The 19,977-nt window shown below is 46.4% G+C and overlaps 2 protein-coding genes across 3 annotated transcripts in view; one reads left to right on the plus strand and one right to left on the minus strand.

The window, feature by feature from the left end:
• Window positions 1–186, minus strand: part of PUM2 (pumilio RNA binding family member 2) — a 95,669-nt gene extending 95,483 nt beyond the window's left edge. Inside the window, exon 1 of one of the 2 annotated variants that reach the window (XM_025454568.3) lies at window positions 146–186. The gene's annotated coding sequence lies outside the window, so the exon portion shown is untranslated. Of the gene's footprint in view, window positions 1–39; window positions 59–145 lie in introns of those variants that run through there. The other variant, XM_025454570.3, reaches the window with a different exon arrangement.
• LOC112665010 (translation initiation factor IF-2-like) lies at window positions 46–15,395 on the plus strand. Its single transcript, XM_025454846.3, has 6 exons — window positions 46–833; window positions 2,920–2,967; window positions 5,669–5,776; window positions 12,117–12,202; window positions 13,866–14,017; window positions 15,235–15,395. Exons 1-5 carry the CDS (start codon window positions 46–48, stop codon window positions 13,889–13,891), a joined length of 1,056 nt encoding a protein of 351 aa, XP_025310631.3. The 3' UTR covers window positions 13,892–14,017; window positions 15,235–15,395.
• The last annotated feature ends 4,582 nt before the right edge of the window (window positions 15,396–19,977 follow it).

The following is a 19,977-nucleotide window of genomic DNA, read 5'->3' on the forward strand; positions in this document are numbered from 1 at the left end:
GAACCACCGAAGTACCGAGGGTGAGACACAGAGACTCACAACAACATGGCTGCCACCGCCGCCTCCCCTCCCCTCCCCCCCCGCCCACCGGGCGCGCGCAAGGCACTCCGGGAGAAAGGGGAGGGGAGCGGGGGGGAGCGCTCACCGAGGTGCGGCTCCTCTCAGTGGCTTCCGTCGCTTCTCCCGCGCTCCAGGCGCCGGCCGGCGGGGGCTCTGCGCGTGCGCACGCTCTCCGCGCCCGCGCGTTTCGGCCGGCCCCCGGGCATGCGCACCCCCGCCCTCACCTTGCGGGCTGGCGGCTGGCGGCTGGCGGCTGGCGCTGGGCTCGGCGGCGGCGGGTGGGGACGCGCGCCCGGGCTGGGGCGGCGCAGGCGTGCTGTCGCCGAGCGCCGCGTCCGCCTCTGTGTCCCGCGTGGGGCCTCGGCTTCCGAATTCGCTCGCCCTCCGCTTCCTCCCTGGGAGCTCATTGTTCTCCGCCAACCGCGTGTGCGGGTGTCGTCGCCTCTGGGGCGCGGGCACCCGCGGGAGCCGGACGGTCATCCAGGCCCGTGGGGCTCATCCTCGCCCTGTCCCCGCAGCCAGGCGATGGACACGCATTTGGGGTGCAAAAGCGAGCCCCTTGCGTGGACTGTCATTCTGGCGGTCGCGTCGCCGGCCGGTGGAGCCAGTGCTCGGCCCGGCCCGGGGGAACACAAAGGACCCGGGCGTCCTCCCGGGCTGGGGATGCTTCGCCCAGCGCACCGCGCCGCCGCCCTGGCTCGGGGACCTGGTCGTGGGGACCCCAGGCTCGACCCCCGACCCGGAGTCTGCCCCTGTCGCACAGCCCTACATCGGTAGGGGCAGCGGCACAGTGTGCCCGCCTCGTCCTCCCTGGCCTGCAGCACTCCGCTCCGCCACGCCGTCCTCGAGACACGGAGTGCCTTGCCATTACCTTATCTTCCTGGGCGGCTGTAAGCCCCCCGAGCGCTGCAGGGACCTTGTGCGTTGTGTCCCCCAGGGCCTGGGCCGTGGTAGAGTGGTGAACCGTCCTATAGGTTGAATGCCTGAGCTTTTCGGTTTTTAATGGTTCCCGAAAAGCGAGTGATTTTTATTTTTATTTTTTTAATCTGTCTCAAGCCTTTACCTGTGGTCCACATTTCAGGCTTCTAGGTATTTCCACGTGAATGTTCATCCTGGCGCCAAACAAGAGCCAACTTACAACCATCCCCAACCCCCCAGTTCTTGCATTTGTTTCAACAGTTGGTAGTGCTAGACCTATTGAGCACCCCAAGTTAGTCCTTTGAGACCATCCTTGTCTCTTGCTCTTACACCCCTCTCTCCCCATATAGGATTTTTCACTTCCCAAATATTTCTGGAGACTTTTTTTTTTTCCTCCCCTTTATCCTCATTAATACTAGCCTTGCTTCCCCAAGTCTGGATTTCTATAGCAGGCTCTTAATTAGCCTTTATGTGTTCAGTCTTGTTCCCTCTAGTCAGCTCTGCTCCCCATCTAAAATGAGAATCTGATTCCTGACTTTCTTGCCTCTCCTTTGGCCATCCCATTGCTTCCCTTTTCCCCGCAACTTCATTCCCCCCGACCCCCGCCCATGTCTGTAGAACTAATAGATGTTCCTTCCAGAAATGTCTCATGATCAAGTAAGTATGGGACACACTGGGATATACATGTGTTGCCTTCTTCCACTTCCACTGGGCTGATAATAGCTGAAGAGTCTTTATGTACAGTTGCTTAGTCCGGGTTAAAAGCCCTGGACTAAGAAGCCCTCCCTCAGAATGGAGAATTGGGACTAAGAGACCCCAGTCACCCTCTGGAAACTCTCTTGAGCCTGACACCTCCCGGCTGATTGATTTTTTTTTTTTAAAGATCTTATTTATTTATTTATTTATTTATTTATTTATTTATTTATTTATGATAGACATAGAGTGAGACAGAGAGAGAGGCAGAGTGTCACAGGCAGAGGGAGAAGCAGCCTCCATACCGGGAGCCCAATGTGGGACTCCATCCTGGGACTCCAGGATCACGCCCTGGGCCAAAGGCAGGCGCTAAATCACTGAGCCACCCAGGCATCCCCTCCTGGCTGATTTGTCCCACAATGTGGGCAGCGAACCCATAGAGAAAACTGGTGTTGAGAGAGAAAGGGAGTCCTGATAATGCTTCTCTTCCCCTTTGTTCCTATACCTTGCTTGCTAGCTGCTTCTACCCTTGGATTTGGAAACACATGCCTGGATCATTATAATAATTTTTTTTGTTTTTTGTTTTTTTTGCTTAAGCTAGATGAAATGAGTTTCTGTTACAACCAAGAGCCCTAACTAAAGGCTGTGTGTACACCACAGTTATTATTTATTTAGTATTTAAAGTACGCAAGCACTAAAACACTTTCCATACATTGTTTCATTTAATGCTCCCGGTATCCCCAAGAACAGGGCAGGTAAGCAGGCCTGTGACCTGTATAGTCCCATAAGGTCTGAAGTTTTAAAAGCTTTAGAAACGTCCCACAATTGGTTTAATGTTTTGTCATCGCCATTTAGGAAATGTTAATAGTTTTTGGAAGATAAATTTTCATTTTGCATTGGGCTCCACAAACTATATAACCTGTACTGTTTATGCGTTTTCTCTCTTTGACAAAAGACTTCTTATATCTTTAAAATCAAATTATACATTGTAAATATCCGAGTGTACATAGTGTACTACACTTCCGAAAACAAATCTGACTCTAGAAGACCATTTTTCATGGAAAATGTCTTAGAGGCTTTGTGCTCTGCAGAATACCGATCAAAGTCCAACCTTCAGTGATCTGACTCCGCCTACCTCCAGCTCCACCCTACACATGAGCTGTTTCTTGCTTCTGTGCCTTCATAAATGCTTTACAATCTGGCTTTCCTCATTAGGCACCTTCTGATTATAATTGGCTTCTCTTGCAGATTTACCTACAAGGAAAGAATGCATTCCTCAGCTACTGTAAATATCAGGTGAGCTTGATAGTTAAAGTGGACATTGTTGATTGATGCCTGACAGCCATTCTAATCCCCCGGAGCTTGTTAGAAATGCAGAATCTTGGCCCCACTCCAGACCTACTGAATCAATATCTGCACTTTAACAAGATTACTGGGCAATTCTTCTACATAATAAAAGTTAAGAAGCATTGGTAAACCAATCACAATAATTCCATCTCACTTGATAGGAACTGGTTCTATAGTGGGTGTGTCATTCATTTAGAGCCTGTGGGACACAAAGAGGTGCCAACTCAGCATCTGGGGGAAAAAAGCTAGGCTCTCCTGAATGTAAACAAAAAAGCCACCTTGTCCCCAGGTCCTGCAGACAGACATCCTATCTGCTAGGAGCCCACCCAGAGTATTTATTTTCCCTGTCTTTACCAACAGATCCTCTGGATGTCCCTGTGGGCTGGAAGAGGCATAGGGTAGAATGAGCAACACACATTGCATCTTAGGAAGTGTCTATATGGCCTGCTGAGACCAGTGGTTCTCAGCCAGAGTTGCACATCGGAATCACCTTGGGGAACATTTGAATTGTATCATTCTCTAGCCCGATCACAGAGATTCTGATTGAATGGTTCTGGTCTGGCTGAAGACTGGATATTGATATTTTAAAAAATATTCCCTAGTGGTTATAGCATGTAGCCATTGGTGTACCACCAGTTTAGACAGACCACATCTCAGAGGATAATGCCATTTTAATATTCTCTATGAAAATGTCGCTTTCCACTGGGACTGCTAATGAAACTTGTAAACTCTTTACAACTTTGTTGTTTATATAAAAATAATATAAGCCTTTTATCAAAATTTCAAGAAATGAAGTTCAAACCATCTCAATTTAAAGATCACAGAAATACTACTACCCACATGTGGTAAACAGCATTATTACAAGCACAAATTCAGATAGAAGGATGGATAGAGAGCTACGTAGGGTAACAGACAGGAGGAATAGACTAAGTCTGCCCGTGCTATATTTCTTTTTTCTTTTTTTTTAAGATTTTATTTATTCATGAGAGAGAGAGAGAGGCTGAGACATAGGCAGAAGGAGAAGCAGGCTCCCTGCAGGGACCCCCGGGTGGGACTCAGATCCCAGGACCCTGGGATAACGATCTGAGCCAAAGGCAGACACTCAACCACTGAGCCACCCAGGTGCCCCTGCACATGAATATTTTTAAAATACAGTGTTGAATTTAGTCTTACTTGAATTTTGAAAGACCCAAAGGAATTGCTCAGATGCATGTTTCTTCACTGTAAGAGGAATTGATTCATAAAAGCTTTCTCAAAGGTTAAAATGATTTAAAAAAAATCATAATAGGACAGAGGAACTATGTGCTTCAATGTTGTTCAGTACTGAGTTCCCTGCTAACAGATCCTCTGGATGTCCCTGTGGGGATTAGATTAACACTTTCACTTCCTTCTAATCTCTTTCCTGTACTTCGTAATTTTGGGCTCATTATTTTTCACTTTGTCAGGGTTTATAATATTTACATTCTATTTTTATCCACATTTTTGTATTGATTTTTCTTAATTTCAGTATTTAAATGTATTTATCGTGTAGCTTCTTCATGTCTGACTTTATTTTGATTCAATGATACGGATTTCATCATGTATCAGTTAGCCTTTGTTTATGTGGGTTACAAACCACCCCCAATAGCTCATTCTCTAGCTCCCAGTGCTGTGGGTTGGTCAGTAGGGTTGGGTTCAACTGAGAGGTTCAGCTGATCTCTCCTGGACTTACATGCACAACTGATAAGCCAGTACCGAGCCTGGGGCTGCATGGCTCAGGCCTGGTGGTCAGCCAAGGCACCTGTAGCCCCTCCTGTAGACTTGCTTAGGCTTGTTCACTCGTAGCAGACAGTGGGAATGGAAGCTGCAGGCTTGGAATTCATGTAATGTCCCTTCTTCTGCAAGTCATTGGCCAAAGCAAATCATAAGGCCAGCCCAGATTTAAAAGATGAAGAAACAGACTTTATCTTTTGATGGGAGAAGATACGAAGAATTTGTGTGTATTTGCAATCTTTCGACAGCCTTATATTTCTTACGTTTTAAGCTTTATATTTCTCCCCTCTCCCAGCCCCTCCCCCCCAGCCCCAGCCACATCCTCATGCCCCAGGACTTTGTGGACACTGCTCTTAGGGAAGAATCTCATGGAAAAGTCTTAGGCCGATTTGATTTTAACCTACTTAAGAATATTTTCCTCGGCTTTTGAAGTTTAATGTCTTAATCACAATATATCCTGCTGTCGATCAGTTTCTAATAGATTTTCTTGGCATTACAATATAACCCTGATATTTGAAATTAAGTTCTTTAATTATTTCAGGGAAATTTTTCTGTATAACAGCCCTGAATATTTTTTTCTCTGACCTTTGATGGAGTTTTCTACTTCAGAACAATAAGGTGATGGGAAGACACTATTAAAAAGAATTTTGAGAACGAAAACATCTTTGTTCTTCACATGTACCACCTCATTAATCCTCTAATATCTTTGGCTTTTTCTTCTGAATTCACTACGATTACATCAAGCCTTTTCTTCAATGTTATTAATTTGTTTTTCTGCCAAATTGTCAATGATGCAATGTCACCATTGGTTTTGATGTTTCCTTAGCTCCTCAATCATCCCTTTCATCATATTTTGATGTTTTCTCATCATCTGTGCTTTTAATCTATTGTCTCCCAGCTCCAAACTTTGCAGTGCTGAGATTGAGATTCTGCAAATGACACTTCTTCGCCAGTGGGCGACCTGGGAAACTTCGTCAATAGCGGGCTCCTGGAAAGAGATGACAAGGTGGGTGGAAGGAGAAGTCTCTTGCTCTTCCACTTGTTATTCCTATCAGCAGGATCCCAAGGGAGCACTTCAGCCCAACTGTAGAAGTTGGTTCCAGTTTCTAACTTCTTTGCCCACTCCCAGAACCAGCCTGCTGATACTCCCTTGGAAGAATAAGCAGTGGCTGAATGATGACCCTTCCTCAGAGGACTGAGACCCTGCTCCTCTAGAGACTCTTCTCCAAACTCCTGCGGTAGTAGGAGCACCAGAATGCCCCCTCCTCAGAAGTCCAAGTCCCAACTCTCTGGGGGTACTTCCTTTGTTTCTAAGTTCAGCTAATGTCCCCCTCTTTTCTTGATTTTCTCAGGGGTGGTCGCTAACTCTACTACTTCATCATGCTTCTCATCATGCTTTTTCGTTTTGTCAGCCTAACCAATTGCCCACATTCTCTCCGTTAAAATAACCAGTGTGGTCTCTGTTTTCCTGACTGGTCCTAAACTGATGCATCATCTTCTAGAATTTATTAAAGTTTTGTTATTAAACATGTTATTATAGCATAAGCATTTGCAGAAAATGTGACTTTTTAAAAGATTTTTATTTATTTATTCATGAGATACACAGAGAGAGAGGAAGAGACATATAGGCAGAGGGAGAAGCAGGCTCCCCGTAGGGAACCCAACGTGGGACTTGATCCCGGTACCAGGATCACGCCCTGAGCCAAAGGCAGACGCTCAACCACTGAGCCACCCAAGTGTCCCAAAATGTGACTTTAAAAAAAAAAATCTTTTCCTGTGCCTTTATTGCATTTTTTTCTGCACCTATTTTTTTTTTGTTTAAATGAGTCAGACAACATTACTAGCTCTTATTGTTTAAACAGGTTTATTGAGCTGTAATTTACATGCCATACAATTTACCCATTTAATGTGTATAATTCAGTGGTTTTAGGATAGTCACAGATGCCTACAACCACTAGCAGAGCCAATTTTAGAATATTTTTATCACTTCAAAAAGAAGCCACATACCCTTTGGATAGTACTCTGCTGACCTCCCACACCCTAGTCCTAAACAGCCACTAATCACCTTTTTGTCTCTATGGGTAGTTTGCCTATTCTGGACATTTTGTATAAATGGGAATCATATGTGTCTTTTGTGACTGGCTTCTTTCAGCGTAATGCTTTCAAGTTTCACCCTCGTTGTGGCATGCATCAGTACCCTGTGGCTTTTTTACAACCAAATAATATTCCAGTGCATGGATATCCCACATTTTGTTTACTCATTCATCAAATAATGGAAATTTGGGTTGTTATAACCCTTTAGCTATTGTGAAGAATGCTGCCATGAATATTTGTGAACAAGTATTTGGGTAGTGTCTTAGACTGTAGTTTCTCTTGGATTGGGTTTTCTGCCTTTTGTATGAGGTGTTCTTTCCTTTTTTCCCTTGTTGTTTGTTTGCCTAATTGCCTCCAAGAAAGGCCACTTATGTTTCTTGCTGCTTGAGGTTACCATGGGCAGACCTGGCACACTCTCATTTTGCTTTGAGCGACTGTGAGCTTTCTCACTCATCTGGGATCAATGTGTCTTCCCTTCAGAGCTATCGTTTGAGTATAAGGTATAGTTTTATGCCACTTAACCTGTAGCCCAATGAAACCATGGTAGAGGAGGGAACAAGCTTATTCACCACTAAATGGATTCTTCCTGGAGGTCCTAGATGCTGGTCACTCAGTAGAGATCCTCCTGAACATTCTTTGCGAGGCCCATGCCACCTGCTTGAGGATTTCATTCCACCCTCATAGAGTTCAGCTTGTTCTGTCAACTAAGAGTGTCCAGGAAGATGGTAAACCATCGTGACATCCACTTTGCTTCCTGCCTTATTCCATCCTAGCCGTCTGGTCTGTTAGAGTCCTATCTCAGGACAAAAGCCAAGCAAGAGCACTGATCAGCTTGTGCATAGCTATAGATAGTTTCCTTTCCCCTTCCAAGACATAGCCCAATTTCTTAAGTAATTGTATATTTGGGGAAGATCACCTTATATCAATTTCTCATTTCAGCATTATAAGAGAAATTTTCTTAGATACTCTTAGCTGGTGACCTTGCATATAATCTCTTGTTCTTCAAGTGAGGTCACCAGTCTCAAGCAGAGGATTTCTCCAAAGCTTCTATTTCCCATTTCAAAATAGTTTCCAAATTTACCTTCGGTCATTTGGTGGTATTGTCAGGGACAACATGGCCAGTGCAGGCTTGAATCCCCATCTTTGCTCTAAAGCTTATACAAAATGAAGAACCCACTGTTAGCTAAACCTTAACTACCTATCATTCTTCCATGACAGGCAATAAAACAGTGGGGATCTGAATCATGGTATGTTTGGGGTTTAGGAACAATTGTTCTAGTTTGGGGAAGCTGTGGTGGCTGTGGGTTTGTTTGCTTGTATTCTCTGAATGTTTGTGCATGAGGACATGCTGTCATAGCTTTGTATGTCCCATTGCCCCTGAAGGAGAAGCCAACTGAATGTTGGAGGGTCAGAGAGAATTTCCCTAAACATGGACATCCCTGGGTGAGGTTTTCCCAGATTTTTATACTTTCTGGGGGAGGGCAGGGAAACCTGGCTAGTTTTCATATTTGGGCATAGTAGAGAGTAGGGCTTTCCTAGACTTAAAATAAGAAGGTCTTGGACACAGGGAACTCTAGGACTTTCTGTCCAATGTCTTGGACTTAGGCAAGGGCAAAACTGGACAAGGAGACTCTGTATTATCTCAGACATGCCACACCTCCATCATTCCCAGAGTATGACTTGCATGCCATTGGAGTGATTCTCAGGCTGTGTGATGAGTCAGGGAGTCAAATAATGCTCATAAATTCAAAAATAAACTACTACCTATCCATGGTGTCAGGAAAATCTACTGATATCTTCTACTTTATAGGCTGCCAGGAATAGAGATTTTGAAAGTTGATTATATTTTCTCATTTGTCATTTAACTAGAGATGCATTACACGGGAAAAATATATACAAAATATTATTGAAAACCTGTTGGGTAGGGGTGCCTGAGTGGCTCAGTTGGTTAAGCATCCTCCTTTGGCTCAGGTCCTGATCTCAGGGTCCTGGGATGGAGCCCAGCACTGGGCGTCCTGCTCAGTGGGGAGCCTGCTTCTCCCTCTTCCTCTTCTCCTCCCTGCCACTTGGGCTTGCGCGCTCTCTCTCTCTCTCTCTCTCTCTCCCTCCCTTGCTCTCGCTTTCTCTTCCTGTCTCAAATAAATAAAACCTTAAAAAAAGAAAAGAAAAGAAAACCTCCTGGTAGTACAACAGGTTCAGTGCAATACTGTGAATTATAATAAATATATTTTTGGTCTTCATCCTCATTCCTGGCATAGAGCTCCTAAAATCCATGGAATTTCATAAGAGATGAAAGAGATAAAAGGTATCTTTTGTTATTCATAACAAGTCCCATTCAACCATATCTAAGTTTGAATGAAGTCACTTATGGAAAGCTTCTATCTAACCTGAGAGCTGGTTGAGGGAGGGTGACCATCCAGGTAATTAGAGGGTTAGAACTTTCAGCCCCATGATCTCTGGCGGAGTGGAGTGGGGTTGGAGGTTGAAATAATCACCAATGGTCAGTGATTTAATCAATCATGCCTACATAATGAAGGCTCCATAAGAACCCTAAACAGTGGGGTTCAGAAAGCTTCTAGACTGATGAACATGTGTGGGGGTGTGCTGGAGTGTAGAAATTCTACACCCCATCCCCCATACCTTGCTTTATGGCACCTCTTCCATTTGGCTGTTTCTAAATTATATCCTTTAATAATAAACCAGTAATCAAGTAAGTAAATTATTTTCATACATTCTGTAAGCTGCTGTAACAAATTACCAAATCTGAGGCAGGTGTTGTGGGAACCTGGAACCTCTGGCTTAAATCAGTAGGTCACAAACGCATGTGACAACTTGGCCTTATAATTGATATCGGAAGTGAGTGAGGGCCTAAAGTCTTCTGGGACTAGCCCTTAGCCAGTGGGGTATGTTCTAACCCCAGGTAGGTGTGTCAGAACTGAATTGAATTGTAGGACACCCAGTTGTTAGCTACAGAGAATTAGAGAATTGCTTGGTGTGGGGAATCCCCCTCCTCCCACATTTGGTGACCAGAATTAAGTATTGAGAGTAGTAGATTGAAGAAACGTGGTTATTTTGTTTTGTTTTCTTTTTTTTTCCTTTATCTGTTGTAGAAGAGGCAATGAGTTTTTCCTACTCATTCACCTCAGTGTTCATGGTCTCTGGTGTGCTGTGTGTGTCAAAGGGCTTTAAAATATCCCTCCCATTGCAGAATTTCATAGAGAAAGTTGATCCTAGAGAGAAAACACAGCTTGGCAGGGAAAACAGAACAGCCCCATCATGTAGTCTTCTTGGGTTGACAAGTAGAGCCAACATTCAGCATTTTATAGAGAATATTAAGATTTTATTTATTTGAGAGAGAGCATATAGAGTATATTAGAAGCAAATCCTCCTTTGAAAAACAGAAGCAAAAACTGTGTATCCTAGACAATGAATGGTAACAAATGTATGAAACAAGAAGTAAACATCCCTGAGCAGACTACATCATGTGAGACGATCTCAGTGTTGCGCAAAGGAAGATATGGAAGAGTCCTTGGACAGAGGAAACTGGAGGGTAAGAGACTATTCTGTTGGCTATAGTAGGTATGGATCTTTACCAGCTTCTAAGTGAAGAGAAACCAAGATCAGAACCTTCTGTACAACATTTATATTTTGTTGTCTATAAGAATTTAGAGTAAACTGGGACGCCTGGGTGGCTCAGCGGTTGAGCGTCTGCCTTCAGCCCAGGGCGTGATCCTGGAGTCCCGGGATCGAGTCCCACATCGGGCTCCCTGCATGGAGCCTGCTTCTCCCTCTGCCTGTGTCTCTGCCTCTTTCTCTCTCTCTGTGTCTCTCATGAATATATAAATAAAAAATAAAAATAAAAATAAAAGAATTTAGAGTAAACTGATTGTGGTTCTCATTAGAGTATGTGCTCCTCCTTTTTTTTTTTTTTTTAAGATTTTATTTATTTATTCGTGAGAGACACACAGAGGCCAAGAGACACAGGCAGAGGGAGAAGCAGGCTCCCTGCAGGGAGCCTGATGTGGGACTCAATCCCAGACCCCAGGAACATGCTCTGAGCCAAAGGCAGACAGACGCTCAACCACTGAGCCACCCAGGTGTCCCTGTGCTCTTCTTTCTTAACTAGTCCTTTTGAGGTCTACACAAAGTCCCAAATAAAGCCTCAAGTTTTCACTGTAGTTGATAATCAAGCTGGATAAATCTTCTTGGACTATTGAAGTCAAAGGTCTAGTACATGGTCAAAACAAGATAACTGCGCTTCCAGGCTGCTACTTTAACAGGATTCCATCTGGGTTTACCTTATGATACATAAATATTCTAAAGCACACCTGTAATATCACCCTCTGCGTATGCCCTGGGTCACCATAGTGTCAGTCCTCATATAACCATCAGCATGCACATTCACAGCGCCACCCTCTTGGTTGGACTGAGTATTGCATCCAGGTCCTTGGAGTGTCCCTTTCTTGATTCCTGATTTTCATTTTCTTTTCAGAGAAATACAGGACCCCAGAGTTGAAAGCATTTCCTTGTGGTAGCTTCATTCTTCCTTCTTCCTCCAATCAACACTCTAAGTCGCCACTGGAGTCATCTTTGACTTTTATCTTTCTCTAATACTGCATGCACATGCAATCCACCAGTAGACCATGTTGGCTTTTCTTTTGAAAATATCCAGATTCCATCCATTTTCTACTATTTCCACCGTGACCACATTAGTCTGGGCTACCATCATCCCTTAAATGAACTACTGCAAAGCCTTGTCTCCCTGCCCCCCTCCTTGCCCAGCCCTGGTCTATTCTACACGCAGCAGCCAGTGTGTTCCTTTTATAATTCAAGTTGGATCTTGTCCCTCCTCTGCTCAGAACCCTGTGATGGCTTCCCATGTCACTTGGAATAAATCTAAAATCGTTACCATGACGTTTGTATTCTGGCTTCCTGCTACCTCTCAAATCTCCCCCTCCCTGAAGCCACATTGGATGCTTGGCTGTTCCTCGAATATACCAGACTCTAGCTTCAGGATCTTTGTGTTTTTAATTTCTTGCTGGACTATTTCCTCCCAGATACACAGCTCATTTCCTCCACATCTCTGTTCAAATTCACCTTACTGGTGACACTCCCTTAGATAACACACATACACACAACTCATGTCTTTCCCAGCCATTCTGTATCCCCTTACTCTGCTCGACTTTTCTCCTTGGTACTTAGTACCACCTGAGGTATGATTTATTTGTTTATTGTCCTTCTTATTGCACTAGGAGTAAGCTCCATGAAGGCAGGGGCTTTGTTGTACTCTCAGCTGGTCCCCAGCTCCTCAGGAGGCTCCTGTCACAGAAGAGGCCAGGTGAGAAATACGTGTGGAGCATACGAATGACCTCCTCATAGGAGGTGTCTCCTCATACTTGCCTAAGTATTTTTTTGGGGAAAAAAGCTGTTAAGAGGCTTGCCTCCGGACCACCTGAGGAGATGTGGTCCTGAAGAGCACTGCCCCTCACATGGTGCTCTGCTGCTGCCCTCAGCACACAGGAAACTGTGCGCAAGATGTCGCTGTGAGGTGTTTATGGTGCTGTGTTGAGGATTGCAGGCCCCGTGAAATGGAGCCATCCAAACCAGTCCAACGGGAGTGAGGGCAGGATTCTGGCCAGACTAGTGAAAAAGAGAGAATCATGGGGGCCTCTCAAGGCCGGATTCTGTCCACCCCGGGTGAGACAGGGCAAAGAGGGCACTCTCGCTGAGGAACCAGGGCTGAGACAGTGAGGCGGACAGGCAGCACCCCAAAACACAAAGGGTACAGAAGCTGCCACCATGTTTCCCTGTGAAAGCAGCCCCGCAGGTGAGCAGGCCTTCCTTTCAGACTCACCTGTTCGTTTGGCACATGTTTACTGAGCATGTGCTGTGTGCCAAGCACGATTTTAGGCCCTAGAGGACAGTTTGAGGAGCTGAAGATGTCTGGGAGGGGCTCAGGAGGGTGCCGAAGGCTCCCCTGCAGTTCAGTGTTCCTTTCTCCTCTCTGGATGCCCAGGCTGGGCTGCCTCTCCATCTCCACTAGGAATCAGCGCTGCCCAGGCAGCTGGGGACCCAGGGAGGCACAGGGCAGCTTCCAGAGCTTCCCACCACCACTCCTCACCATGAGGGCTCCTCGGCCTCTTGTCTTCACTGCTGCAAACTCCCCAGGGGATGAAGGGTCACTTCCATCTCCTGCTGTTCTGTGCTCTAGAGCACAGAGCTCCGTGGGCTGATAGACACTCACCCCCAGCTGCCCTGGAGCCTGCCCCTGCGCTGGCTTTGTGGCTTACGGAGGGCAAGGAAGCAGGTTGTGCCCAATGAAGAAGCAGGAAATGGAGCAAGATATGTTTCTTCAGGGCGTATCTTTAGGGGTATTTCTTTAGGGATGCTACTTAGCCAGGGCTGTGGGTGAGGAGGTCTCAGGCAGAGATAAGAGAGGGCCAACCTCTAAGGATCACATTAGGAATTTAGAATGGACCTCAGTCCTGACACTGGCACCCAGGCATGGACACTCAGGGGCGGCTCTGACCCTGCCAAAGTCTGGAGGGCAGCGGGACATCCACTGAATGCTCAGTGGGATGTGCTAACCCTGAAGCCTTACAGGCTGGCCTCATCCATTCACCCCGAGGCCCGGGCCGCAGAGCCAGCTCAGCTTCCTCCAGGACTCTGGGAGTGGCAAGACTGTTGATGACTGTCTTCTCCCTGGCAGCCGGTCAGGGTGAAGTCACCTGTAAACACTCAGGTGTTCATCTGAGACAGCTGGGTGAGGCTAAGAACACGCAGAGGCTGACGTGACCTGGTTTCCAGAATTTGGCACTCCCTGCCTGGCCAGTGCAGGGAGTTCTGGTCATTATCAGTCTGGTGGGGCTGGGGCTGTCCTCACAAGTATAATGATTTTGGGTCATCTCTAGGTGTGCTTTCAGAGGAGAAGAGATGTATCCGATGGGCTCAATTTTTATATAAGACTCAGAGCTCTGAGTACAGCACTTTATATTTTTCAGGGCATATTTGTACAAGATACTTCTGAGAAAACACAGACCTGCTGCAGGGCTGGCCAGAGCCTTTGCAGAGTCTGGACGCGGGGTCATGACTGAACATCTGTTCCCCAGGCAGGGAAAGCCGGCAAGACCAGGAAGAGCAAGTCACAGACAGTGTAAGCATTCCCAAAGGCCTCAGGGTGCCCAAAGTGAGGTGCTGCTGATCTGGGCTCCCCCCTCAGAAAGAGAGAGCTGGGAGGCAGAAGGGGAGCTCATTATTACTATTATTCAAAATTAAGTTTTGTTTTCTTCTTAAACGATCTTCTCTGGCAGCCACAGTTGCCGAGGCCTAGTCATTTGGGTGTAACAATCGGGGTTGTCAAGTATTTCACAAAATCAGAAAAATGTCTGCCCTGAGCCTGGCACCTTTCATCACAGCCCTGGAAACTTGGAAGAGCATTCCTGCCCCTGCGCTGCATTTTCACAAGTGGCACTTGTGCTGAGGCAGAGATGAGGTGCCCTCACTGCAGGGTTGTGGGGGAGGGGGTGCAGGCTGCAGGATGGGGGTGGGGCATGGGCAGAGAGGAGCAGAGCAGGAGAGAGCACAGGGCGAAAGCACTTGACACTGATGGTAGCTGACAGATGGCCTTCTAGCGCACAGGACCCACCTCCTGAGAACTGCCCAAAATACTTGAGGGAAGTGTGTCCGGCCCTGGAGCCTAGAGTGGGCAAGTGGGAACAAGAGCAGGAAATCTTGACTTACTGGTGCAAATGTAATTTTGTTTGCACCCACAGGCCGAGGGATACGGGGACTTGGGGATTATGCTTACAAGAGTCCTGGGCGGCACTCAGGATTTCTGTTACAGAGAGGGAAGCAGCCTTGAAGCCAAGTTTCCTGGCCCTCAAGAGTCGTTCTCCTCGTCATTCCCCACACCCGCTGCTGAGAGCAGACAGGGCCTCCGGCAGGGTCTGCCCCCTTTCACAAGCCATGGGAACCCAGCAACAGCCTCACAGAGAGGCCCATTGAAGGTGCAGGACACTTAGGTGTGCCAGGTGCAAGACAGCTCTAGGAGAGACCTCAGCCTTCCTAGTCCCTTTAGACCAAGAACATCCTAAGCTGGCTCCTTCTCCTTCCACATAATTTTCTTGACAGGTTTTTTTTTTTTTTTTTTTTTTTTTTAAGATTTTTAAAATGTATTCATGAGAGACACAGAGAGAGAGGCAGAGACATAGGCAGAGGGAGAAGCAGGCTCCCTGCAGGGAGCCCAATATGGGACTTGACCCCAGGACCCCGGGATCACGACCTGAGTCAAAAGCAGATGCTCAACCACTGGGCCACCCAGGCACCCCGACAGTTCTAAACTCTAACCTGACTTTTTCCCTCCCTCTTCAGGACACAAGCCCCGCTGGCCTCTGGGCTCAGCCCACCTCATGACCTACAGGACCTTCCTACAGGTTTAAGGGTCCCCAAAGACTCAGAAGTCTGGAAAGGGAAAGTCTGGCATGGAAAGGGAACATGTTTACACATTAATAAATGCTCACCAGAGGGTCTCAGATACTGATGGTTTCTTACCTCAGACAGAAGGTGATTACCCTTTCATGTTGATCCCCTTCTACTCCCTCATTTCTTCTTTCCCCATCTTTGTTACCCTCCCTGTGTTACTTCCCATGCTAAGAAACCACGTGGATGCTGGTCTGAAGAAAACCACACTGCTTCTTTGGGCGTGTGTCTGATAGGCTTTTGTGGAAAAGATTTAGGTAGGGTTGGGAGAATTCTCACGGGAGAATTCTCCCCCATTGGGAAGTCCCCATGGCCAAAGGGGACCATGAAGGGGCTTTACCCAAAACCCCTTCATAACACCAGGAGCAAACACCCGGATAGCAACTGGTCATTATCGTGCCCTGCTAATGCCTCTCCGGGAATGCTTTGCCCACTTTGGACACCACCATCTGGACTACAATTAGCAGCTGAGTTCATGTAACTTGCCTCAACAGGACTCCAGAGCCCTGCGAATTTGACTTACATGAATTAAGAAGGGTTCTTTCACTCAGAATTTTACTTATACAAAGAATAATTCTGATTATTTATTTATTAAAGATTTTTATTTATTTATTCATGAGAGACACAGAGAGCAAGAGGCAGAGACACAGGTAGAGGGAGAAACAGGCTCCATGCAGGGAGCCCGACGTGGGACTCGATCCCGGGTCTCCAAGATCGCTCTGGGCCAAAGGCAGGCGCTAAACCGCTGAGCCACCCAGGGATCCCATAATTCTGATTATTTAAAACAATTGAAAACTACCAGAATGATTCACACAGTACACAGCAGTCAATTACACAATGACCACAAATTCTGTAGAGCTGTACTGTTCAGTATGAATCACTAGTCACATGTGCCTATTTAAATATTGTAATCAATGACAATTAGGTAAAATTAAAAATGCAGTTCTTGGGGTGCCTGGGTGGCTCACTCGGTTAAGCGTCTGCCTTCGGCTCGGGTCATGATCTCAGGGTCCTGGGATCAAGCCCCATATTGGGCTCCCTACTCAGCTGGGAGCCTGCTTCTCCTTCTTCCTCTGCCCCTCCCTCCTGCTTGTGCTCTCTCTGTCTCTTTCTCTGTCAAATAAATAAAATCTTTATTTTTTTTCAAGATTTTATTTATTCTTGCTTGCTCCCACAGGGCAAGGAGCCTGATGTAGGGCTTGATCTCAGGACCCTGAGATCATGACCTGAGCCAAAGGAGACGCTTAACCAGCTGAGCCACCCAGGCACCCCAATAAAGAAAATCTTTTTAAAAATTTAAAAAAAAATTTTTAATGCAGTTCTTCAGTTACACTAGCCATATTCCCAGTGCTTAGTAGCCACCTGTTGGTAGTGCTGCTGGGTTAGCACAGATGAAGAATGTTTCCACAACTGTGGATGGTCTAATACAGCTCTGTCCTAGAGTGTCATTCTGAGATTAAATCCAATCCCTTAAAAAATAAATAAATAAAAGAAAAAAAAAATCCAATCCCTTCACACTATGGAACTGGTGGTGAGAGCCTTATCCAGGTGTGATTGATGGAAACATCCCTGCCTGTTCCCGTCTGTATTTCCTTATTCTTAACTTGAAGGCTTTCTTATCTGTGTCCCTCACCCCCTGCTGTCTGACCTAGAAGAAGCCCCTCTTGGCATCTTTGCTGAACTGCCTATACAATGAGCTCTGTCTTTCCATCTGCAATTCCTTGGAGGTTACACTTTATTTATTTATTTAAAGATTTAATTTATTTAGTCATGAGAGACACACAGGAAGAGGCGGAGACACAGGCAGGGGGAGAAGCAGGCTCCCTGTGGGGAGCCCGATGTGGGACTCCATCCTGGGACCCTGAGATCAGGCCCTGAGACAAAGGCAGGCGCTAAACCACTGAACCACCTAGGCGTCCTGGATTTACATTTTAGGTACAGAATCTTCTTTAACTAGTTCTACACCAAGTTGAGTCGGTGAGTGCCAAGAGTTGGCATTGAAACCTCTCCTTTCTGGAATGGGGCTGAGATGTCCTGGGAGTAGGTGTCTCTGCACTTTTACACGAGCCTGAGTCAGTAAGGCACCAGACCTAGGACCAAGGACCAGAACCAAAGTCTTTAGGGTAGCCTGCCTGTCTTTTGGTACAACTATTCTTGGGCTGTTGTAATCATTAATTCTTGCAGGAAGCTCCCTCTGATCTACCTCGAATCAACTAGAGTCCACTTCTCTTGAAGTCCTGAGGCCAGAGAGGGACAGGCAAGAGCCTGGTGGTGGGGCACCGGGGACGGGTGGAAATGACCTGCAGCGCACTGTGTCCCCGGTCAGCTCTGACACCTTCACTTGTGCGCTGTTGTGATGCTCCCCATGGACAGCCCTGAGGCCAGCCTCATGGTCTGGGCAGGTTGGTCATGCTCAACCTGGGGTGCTGTGCTGACTTGAGCACTGGTTCTGGAGTCTAGGGGCAGTGCCTGGCTTTCTTATCACCTACATGTTCGTCTGTCCTGATAGCCTGCTCTCTCTGAGCTTTGCTGGGTAGGCACTCACCCCTTTGCTCTTAGTGCTCCTCCTGGTCATAGGTCACAGTCAGGATGCTACACTTCCTGCTTGGCTGCCTCCCTTCCTGCCTGATGCTGTTCTCACAACACCTGAGCTCAGTCTGTCCCTCCACGCAGAAGCCCTCCTCACCCACTTAGGCTCCAGCATCCCATACCTGGCTGCCCTCCAGCACAGACACTCTCTGCACCCCACTTGGGTTGTGACACCCTGTGCAGGCCAGCTCCTCCCCATATGCTACCCTCCTTACCCCACTAAAGCACTGACATCCTAGGATAGGTCACTCTTTGTCTTAGTCACTTCAGGCTGCTACAACAAAATACCATAGACGAAGTGGTGTACAAACAACAAAATGTATTTCCCACAGTTCTGGAGACCAGATGTCGGAGATCAGGGTGCCAACATGGTGGGGGTGGGGTGAGACCTTCTCTAAGGTTTTAGACTGCTTATTTCTCGCTTGTCGTATCCTCACATGGTGGAAAGAGAGAGAGGGAGTTCTGGGGTCCCTTGTTTACCAGGGCACTAATCCCATGCATGAAGGCTTCACCCTGGTGACCTAATCACCTCCCAAAGCCCCACTTAATACCATCACATTGGGGGTTAGGATTTCAGCATATGAATTCTGGGGGCGGGGGGAAGAGACACAAACATTCACTCCATTGTACTTTTTTTTTTTTAATTTTTCTTTATTTATTCATGAGAGACACAGAGAGAGAGAGAGAGAGGCAGAGACACAGGCAGAGGGAGAAGCAGGCTCCACGAAGGGAGCCCGATGTGGGACTCGATCCCAGGACTCCAGGACCACACCCTGGGCCGAAGGCAGGCTCTAAACCGCTGAGCCACCCAGGGATCCCCTCCATTGTACTTTTGTACCCACATGTCCTCCTTCCTCTGTTCAGGTTCCACCATTATGACTTTTGGGGGTGCTTCCCCCTTTTCTCCCCTTCCTTACACGCATGGCAATTTTGCTGGTGCCGCCCAATGACTGGTCTGAATTGATTAGAAGGGACAGGACAAAGAAAGAGGAAGTGAAAGAGGAAGAGGGACTGTTCCTTTATTTTTAACATCTACTATGTCTTTGCAGTGACCATGTGGTGTCCACTTCCCGTGGTGCACAGTATGTCAAGTCGTCTTTTGTTTCAGAAGCATCCTTTCCCACTACTTGTTTGGTTACGGTGGATGGTTTGTTTTCCTCCTTCAGGGATTCCTCTTACAGCCTCTCCACTGCCTGTCTTTTCTCTATGTGTCAGCGTCTTTATGATTTATTTTAAAACTGTATTTCCATTTCATTTTTACACCTGTTTCATTTCTATGCTCTGGTTCTTGTACTGTGTTTTCCACTATGTTTATACCCCCTGGTGCTCCCCAGCTTTTGTTTTGATTTCTGTGATGTTTCTTTTTTCCTTTGTACCTCTGTTCTGAGTTCTGCAAATGTGTAAGATCAAGCTTTATCTTCTCTTGTTTTCTCACACCGTCTTCTTTGAGAGTATAGAATTCTGTTTTGAATTTTTTCTTCCCTAAGTCTACCTTTTCATTACTTTTTTTTTTTTTTTTAAAGTCATGGCCAAATATTTAGCCGGGATTTTCATAGATTTCATGGCAGCTTTTTTGGGTGATTCTTTGCACCCGATAGATTTTGCTGTAATTTCTGGCCTTCTTTTTTTCTTTGTATTAGTGTTGGCTGCCTTTGAATATTCGTGGTTTACCTGTTTGTTAGGTAGCTTCGCAGGCTGGATTTTTGCTAATGTTTTTCTTCCATTGGTCCTTACAGATTATTTTATTTCCCTCCATGAGATATCTTTGCTGGCCTCTTGAATGACACATCCCTTACTGGATGCAAGGGGTATTGATATATCACCTCAGGCTGAGCTTCCCACCTAGAGGAAATCTTCATGCTGGGGGTTTCTTAGATTTGCTGCCCTTGGGCTGTTTTGCATTTTGCTTCCAGATTTTATCCTGAGGGGCTGCCACAACATTTTACCTTTGTAAAGATTAGGAAGGAAACACATCAGCTTTGGGTAGCCTTTATGGATATTTGCAATCTATGGATTTTTTGTCTCCTAGTTGGACTGAAAATGAAA

Source organism: Canis lupus, chromosome 17 (assembly GCF_003254725.2).
Source record: "Canis lupus dingo isolate Sandy chromosome 17, ASM325472v2, whole genome shotgun sequence".
In the NCBI taxonomy this organism is placed as follows: Eukaryota; Metazoa; Chordata; class Mammalia; order Carnivora; family Canidae; genus Canis; species Canis lupus.